Genomic DNA, 8240 nt, shown 5'->3' with positions numbered 1-8240 from the left:
GGGAATTGCCCTGGGGATACTGGCCCAGGACCTGGGGCTGTACAAGAGAGCAGTTGCTTACTTCTCTAAGCAGCTAGGCACAACAGCCAAGGGATGGCCAGGATGCCTCAGAGCCATTGCAGCAGTGGTGCTGAATATTCAAGGGGCATGCAAATTCACCTTGGGCCAGAAAATGACTGTATTGGTGTCTCACATAGTGTCTGCAGTCCTGGAAATAAAGGGCAGGCACTGGCTCTCCCCACAAAGGTTCCTGAAATACCAAGCCATCATGGTGGAACAAGACGATGTAGAGATAATTGTAACTAACATTATCAACCCAGCTTCTTTCCTTAGTGGAAATCAAGGGGAGCCGGTACACCACGACTGCCTGGAGACTGTCGAAGCCTTCTACTCCAGCTGCCCAGATCTGAAGGACACCTCTCTGGATGATGCAGAAATCTGGTTTACTGATGGAATCAGCTACGTCGCCAGTGGAAAGTGACATGACGGGTATGCAGTTACCACCTGCAAACAGGTAACAGAATCTGGACCCTTGCCAATAGATACCTCTGCACAAAAGGCTGAGATAATTGCTCTAACCCAGGCCTAAGAGATCGCAAAGGAAAGAAAAAAAATATTTATACAGACTCAAGGTATGCATTTGGAGTTGTACACAATCTGGAAAGAAAGCAGACTGTTAAACTCACAAGGGAAAAAAATCGAATGTGTCAGCTGCAAACACAGCAGGACCACATGGAAAGCCAGGTGCCACTAGGATATTGCCAGGGTAAGTGGAACTCAGTGTCCATTGTGACACAGCACAGCCTCATGGAACTCAACAGACCACTGGGACAACCTGGAATCTCATGGATCCAAGGCTCTACTTTTACCAAGTGGGGCCTCATGGGACACAGGTGCTACTGGGACACTGCCAGCTCTTTTGGAAGCCAGTGTCAATTGTGACACAGCACAGCCTCATGGAAACATGGGGACCACTGTGACCCAATGGAATCTCATGGAAGCAAGTGTCAGCTGTGAACACGGCACGGCCTCACGGAACCCAGGGGCAAGTGGGACCATGCTGTGGCTCATGGAAGCAAGGGAACATTGGGACCTCTTGGAACCCAGGAGAGTATTGTGGGGCAATGGAATCTGATGGACCCAAATGTCAATTGTCCAAACAGTGGGGCCACATGGAACCCAAGGGAACATTGTGACTCCATGGATTCTCATGGAACAAACTGTCAGGTGTAACACAGCAAGGTGTCATGGAACACAGGTGCCACTGGGACATTGCTCCTGCTCATGGAACCAAGTGTCCATTGTGACACAACTGGGCCTAATGTAACACAGGAGACCACTGTGACACAAGGGAATCTCAAGGAACCCAGGCTGCATTGTGACACAGAGGGATCTCATGGGACCAAGGAGACCATTGTGAGGCAATGGAATGTCCTGGAACAACAGGTACATTTTCAAGACAGCACCTTGATGAACACAGGTGCCAATGGGATATTTCCAATGTTCATGGAAGAAAGTGTCCATTGTGATGGAGCCAGGCCTAATGGAACACAGGAGAACATTGTTACCCAAAGTGTCCACTGTCTCATGGTGCAGCCTTACAGAGTGGTGTAGACCATTGTGTTACAATGGAATATTCTGAAAGCAAGGCTCCATTGTGACACACCTGGGCTTTATGAAACCAAGGAGACCACTGTGATGCCATTGAATCTCAAGGGTCAATTGTAAACACATCAGGTTCTCAGGAAACAAAGGAGAACATTGTGACACAGTGGAATCTCATGGAACCAAGGCTTTATTTTGACAAAGTGGGGCTGAATACGAGACAGGTGCCATTGGGACATTGCCAGCTCTGGAATCCAGTGTCCATTGAGACACAGAGCAGGTCATGGAAACATGGGGATCGTTATGACACAATGGAACCAAGGGTCAATTCTGACAGACAGGAGCCACATGGAACACAAGGGCCACGGAAATATTGCCAGGTATACTAGAAACAAGACACCACTGTGGCAGACCAAGGCCTCATGGGGTCTAGGAGAGCACTGTGAAACAATGGAATCTCATGGAAGCAACAGTCAATTGTGACAGGGCAGAACATCATGGAACCCTTTGGCCATTTGGACACTGCCAGCCCTTGTGGAATCCAGTGTCCATTCTGACACAGCACAGCCTCATGGAAACATGGGGACCATTGTGACCCAACTGGAATCTCATGGAAGCAAGTGTCAGTTGTGAACAGAGCACGGCCTCATGGAACCCAAGGTGTAAGTTCCTGGAAGCAAGGGGCCATTGAGACAGAGTGGGGCCTCTTAGAATCCAGGAGAACATTGTGAGGAAAGGGATTCTAACAGAAGGAAGGTCCTAGTGTGGTGTCACAATGGTCACATGGCTTCCATGAGTCCCCCCTGTGTTTACAACTGACACTTTGTTCCCCAAGATTCCATGGCGTCACTGTTCTCTCTTGTGATTCCTGAGGCTGTGCTGTGTCACAATGGACACTTGTTTCCTCCAAGGCTGGATGTGTCCCAATGACACCAGGTTTCCATCAGGCCGTGCTTTGTCACAATGGGGCCTTGGTTTCATGAGAATCCATTCCATCACAATGTACTCCTTCATTTTATGAGGGCCTGATGTGTGGACAATTGACCCTTGGCTCCTTGAGATTCCATTGCATCACAGTGGTCTCCTTGGCTCCATCAGGCCCAGGTTTGTCACAACAGACCCTTGGTTCCATGCATTTCCATTGCATCACAATGGTCTCTTGTATTCCCTGAGGCCCTGCAGTGTCACTATGGAGCCTTTGTTCCATGTGTTCCCATTGTGACACAATGGTCTCCAGCGCTCAATGAGGCTGCACCGTGAAACTGTGGGCACTTGGTTCCATGAGATTCCATGTTGTCACTGTCAGGAAAATCCATAAATGCCAGAGGTTTATGTCTGGAAAGGAGACCGAGGAGTCCTTCAATTTTATTTGAAAAAAGGAAGAGAGTTCACTGGGGTACACGCCTACAGGGTTTTCTCTCTCGAGGTTTCAGAGGGCGCAGCCTCCTGTTATCCTAAACTCCCAGCCAAATGTTGCCGTCTTGCTTTCCCCACTGGCTGAGGCACTAGGAAGGTACAGCCTTCCTGAACATCTTGCCCCATGTCCCCCCTTGAACCTGGCATTTCCCCCCAAGGTTCAGAAGTTCAGCCTTGTGCAGACCCTTGTCTGTGTCAGGAGCCAAGCTGTCCAGGCCCAGTAACAAACATGCTGCCCAAAGTCGGTAGAAATGTTATGACCCATTTCAAAGGCCTTAACACCCATCCCTTCACCCATCAAATGATTTGTAAAGACATGAGCACACATCTTTCCTCTCAGATTGATGTTTCCTGTGCTGGTGACAGTCTTTTAAGCCCAACCCTCAGCCTGACCTCTCTGCTGTTGTGGTTCCATGGACAGAGGTTGTTGTCTCTTCCCCCTTCCAAGGGCAGGCCGGTGTTCAGCCATCTCCAGGACAGCAGGGCCCCACCCCAGCTCACTGTGACCTGGGAAGACAAAAACCATCACTCCAAATGTCCCCCCTCCTCCTTCTTCCCAGGCATTGGGCCCTGGCAGTGGGGTTTGCTGCTGGGTGACACAGGAGAAAGGCGACCACTGTGACACTATGGGTACATGGAACCAAACATCCATTGTGACACTGCAGAACCTCACAGAACCAAGAGTCCACGGTGACACTGCAAGGCCTCAGGGAACCAAGGAGTTGGAAGGTCTAAAACAGTTCTTGCAGAGTTCTTCGTTGGGAAGAGAAATCTCTTTGGTGGCAGCTTGGGCTTGGCACACACTTAAGGAGGGTGTCTGCAATGGGGAAACTCAGGAGTTTTAGATTGCTTCAGAGAAAAAAAAAGGAAGAAAATCCCTGTTTGCCTGAGTGCAGCCAGTTCTCCAAACAAAGCAGGTCCCAGGAGAGTGAGGACAGACAGGATGGGGCTGAGGAATGTGAAGCAACATTGTCCACCCTGGGTCAGACCTCAATGCAAAGCTTCTCTGAGCAGGCCAGATCTCCTGAGGATCCTCCTGGATCAATATCAATCACAGAATGCTGCAATTACCTCTTCCCCAAAAAGAACAGTATTAAAATATACTCATTAAAATACAAATACATATTTCTTAGAAGCTCTTTGAAAAAATTCTCCATAACTGCAGTAGAAAGCCTTCCTGATGAGCTGCAGCAGACCAGAGGGAAATCAAGGCAGAACCATGGTTTGTCAGGACTTGCTTGATCCTAGTGAACCCTGTGGTGCATTTGGTGCTGAGCCCTTGAACCTCAGGGCCTGGGAGGACATTGCACAAACCTTTCCAGGAGTCAAAATCAGAAGAAAAACCCAAAGGGTCTCAAAGCATTAATGGGTCCCACTGAGGTTCGTCCCCAACACAGGCTCCTCATGGACTCCTTGGAGGAGAGAACTGGAGGCCATGACTGCCCAAAAACCTCTCAGAGACTCAGAGAAGAAAGCAAAAAGAAAAGTACCTTAAAAAACTGAAGTACCTTGAAGCATTAATGAACCCCACTGAGTGTTGTTACAGAGAAAGGCTCTCAAGGGACTAATTAAAGCAGAGAATTGGAGGAAACTCTCAGAGACTCGAAGGCAAAAGCAAAACCCAAAGTCCTTGGAAAAACCTGCAGTCCCTGAGAACATGAAGGAGCCCCCCAGGGCCATTCCTGACCAAGGCTCCCCAGGGACTGGTCCCAGCAGATCCCTGAGGCCACTGGGATGTGGGGGGATGCTGAGGGCAGGACAAGGGGTGACAGTGCCCAGCCTTGCTGGGGCTGTGCCAGGAGGCCCCAGTGCCTCAGGACAAGGTGTCTCCTCAGAGCCCTTGGTGGCACAGACCCTGCTGTGCCCCAGGGCACCAAGGCTTGGCTTCTCTTTGTCCCCACCTCTCATCTCTGTCTCCAATTTCCTGCTCTAACTGGAAGCTGGGGATACTTTCTCAGTGGTGTCCCTAGGTGGGAACCATTAAAACTTTAAGAAACTTTGGAGTTTCATTCTGATGAAACTCTTGAGAGGTTTCTTCAGCTCTCTCTCAGGGACTGATGTTTAGGGCCTCAGCAAAAAGCCCTGAGAGGTCATTAAAGTCTTTGTGCTGTGTCTGTGCTGCTGAGCTGGGCCGGGCTCCTGGCACACAGGGTGATCCTGGAAACCAAGAAACACTTCAAAAAGACATTTCTCTTGATGAGCAGATCTTCTCCCAGCCCAGCAGGGCTGAGGCTCTGCCTGCAGTCACCCTGGGCACAACACAGAGGCACAGAGATCTTCAGTCAGTCAGGGCTGGGAAGGTGCTCAGAAGTGACTGGGGCAGAATTACTCCCAGCCCTTGACACAAGAAGCCTCTGGCTGCAGGACAATGCAGCTGCAGCTCCTGCAGTGATCTCCTAAAGCTGGAACATCCCAATGCCTACAGACTCTGTGAGTACAACTCTCTGAGTGTTTCATGTCAGGGAGGGGAAATGTTCATGAAGGTGTGTCCTGCTGAGAATTTCTGATCAGTCATAGAGTATTTCAAAGACAGAGATTTTGATAAAATGAGGAAATTTCCTAAGACTTTGTATCCAGTTTACTACTAATGGATAATGGTGTGGGGGGTGGGTGGGCATAAATATTAAACATATTATGAGTTTTGTTTAGTGTCTGTGACATCTGAGCTTTTACTTTTAGTGAACAGTAGGTTCACAGGAGATTCCTGATGTGCTTTCAGCCACTCCTGTCCCCATGGACAGCACCAGCATCCCCTTTGCTGGACCCATCAGGCTCAGTCTGACCTGTCCTTTCCCCCATCTGCAAAGAGAACCTGTCCCCAGCCACTGCCCTGCAAACAGGCAGGTTCTGTAGGGCCAAGGAGAGTGCACAGAGGTTTGGGGTCCATGAGTGCTGGCAGGGAGAGATCAGACACAGGGAAACACCTCCAGGAGGAAAATCTCCAGGAAGCAGAGATAAGATCAGGGAATGAGAGAAAACAAACCCAGAAATGTTGTGGCACGGAGAGTTTAGAGATCTGCATAGGATCCCCTGCAGTGCAACCCCTCCCTCCTGTCCCCCAGCCAAGCCTCTGCCCTCAGGGCAGGGGGTCCAAGGTGTGCAGCCCCTCCTGTGCAGGCAGAGCTGCAGCAGAGCCGTGGGGCAGCTCTGCAGCCCCAGGCCCAGTTCCCTCTGCAGAGCACAGGGCTGGGAGCAGCTTGCCCAGCACTGGGGGGTCTGGGAGGGGGCACAACTGGCTCAGGGTGACGCTGTCCCCAGAGCCTGGCTGTGGGCAATGCTGTCAGTGCAGCCAGGGCAGGAGATGAATTTCTGCTAATTCAATGCCATTGTTGGGACTCTTCAAACTCTCCCTAGGATTCCTCCAAGCTGGGAGGTTACCTCTAGGATCCAGGACCTGTCCATAAATAATCCATATTGATGTTATCTGAAAGACCTTTGGAGATGCAGAAAGCACCATGATGAATAAAATGATCTTGGCTTGGTGAAAAGAGTCACATTAATTCTTGGCTACAAATGTGGTGCTGAGATCTTGAGAAAAGGGCAGACATTTGGGGGTCTGTTGTGGATCCTTCTGCTCCAAGCAGTATCAGGTTATTTTTAAGGGAGACATGGGAGGGTGATTGTTTTCCATTCATGGAGAAAAGTGAAAGGCCCAGGGAAATTCTGAACAGGACAGAGTGACATACTATATCCACTCAGTCTTCACTCATCATCTTACCTTGAAAACTTGCTATGTTGTCCATGAGTGCAGCAGAATTCCTGAGAGTTTCTGATATATAACATTAGCAGGAGAGATAAAGGATAAGCTTCAACCCAAAACCCCCGAACTCTCATAAAAGAAAGGGGGTCTGTGAGTTACAATGGAGGGTTTATATTGAATGGTGTATTGAAGGGAAATATCTTCCAATTTCATTACAAATCTCCTCTAACTACTGACTGTCTCTTTCTCAATGATAGAACCCTATGTGCAGAGACAAGAAATGTCCAACAGCAGCTCCATCAGCCACTTCCTCCTGCTGCCATTGGCAGACACGCGGCAGCTGCAGCTCCTGCACTTCTGCCTCTTCCTGGCCATCTCCCTGGCTGCCCTCCTGGGCAACGGCCTCATCATCAGCGCCGTAGCCTGCGGCCACCACCTGCACACCCCCATGTTCTTCTTCCTGCTCAACCTGGCCCTCACTGACCTGGGCTGCATCTGCACCACTGTCCCCAAAGCCATGCACAATTCCCTCTGGAACACCAGGAACATCTCCTACACAGGATGTGCTGCACAAGTGTTTTTCATTGTGTTCTTCATCTCAACAGAGTATTATCTCCTGACCGTCATGTGCTACGACCGCTACGTGTCCATCTGCAAACCCCTGCACTACGGGACCCTCCTGGGCAGCAGAGCTTGTGCCCACATGGCAGCAGCTGCCTGGGCCAGTGGCTTTCTCAATGCTCTGCTGCTCACAGCCAATATATTTTCCCTGCCCCTGTGCCATGGCAATGCCCTGTGTCAGTTCTTTTGTGAAGTGCCTCATATACTAAAACTCTCCTGCTCACACTCCTACCTCAAGGAATTTGGGCTTATTGTGGTTAGTGCTTTTCTGTTCTTTGGTTGTTTTGTGTTCATGGTTTTCTCCTATGTGCAGATCTTCAGGGCTGTGCTGAGGATCCCCTCTGAGCAGGGACGGCACAAAGCCTTTTCCACCTGCCTCCCTCACCTGGCCGTGGTCTCCCTGTTCCTCAGCACTGGTATATTTGCTTACCTGAAGCACCCCTCCATTTCCTCCCCATCCCTGGATCTGTCAGTGTCAGTTCTGTACTCAGTGGTGCCTCCAGTCCTGAATCCCCTCATCTACAGCCTGAGGAACCAGGAGCTCAAGGTTGCCCTGAGGAGACTGATGACTGGCGGATTTCAGAAACATTAAAGAGGTTACTAATTTCTGCAAATCACTTGTAATAAAAATTAATCTTTGATATTTCTTGTTGGTATTGTTGTGGGGGTTTTTTCTCCTTTGTTTCTGTTTTTAATATTGTCCACAAATAAAATTCGTGGTTTCTACCCTTTCTCATTTTGTTTCTCTCTCGTTTTTCTCTGGCCACGGACTATATCAATGAGGTGCGGCACTCTCAGTGACTTTAAGCGACCTAAAGGATCTTCCAACAAAATTTTCTCCAGAGATGCCCCTTTTGCACCCGTCTCTGGAGCTGCAGCAGTAATGTCTGTGTGCACA

The 8240-nt window shown here is 49.6% G+C and overlaps 1 protein-coding gene across 1 annotated transcript; it reads left to right on the top strand.

The window, feature by feature from the left end:
• The first annotated feature begins 6986 nt into the window (after positions 1-6986).
• On the top strand, positions 6987-7934 carry LOC117011372 (olfactory receptor 14J1-like). Its single transcript, XM_033086731.2, has one exon. It carries the CDS (start codon positions 7002-7004, stop codon positions 7932-7934), a length of 933 nt encoding a protein of 310 aa, XP_032942622.1. The 5' UTR covers positions 6987-7001.
• The last annotated feature ends 306 nt before the right edge of the window (positions 7935-8240 follow it).

Source organism: Catharus ustulatus, unplaced genomic scaffold (genome assembly GCF_009819885.2).
Source record: "Catharus ustulatus isolate bCatUst1 unplaced genomic scaffold, bCatUst1.pri.v2 scaffold_122_arrow_ctg1, whole genome shotgun sequence".
Classification (NCBI taxonomy): Eukaryota; Metazoa; Chordata; class Aves; order Passeriformes; family Turdidae; genus Catharus; species Catharus ustulatus.
This window is presented reverse-complemented; position numbering and strand designations above follow the sequence as displayed.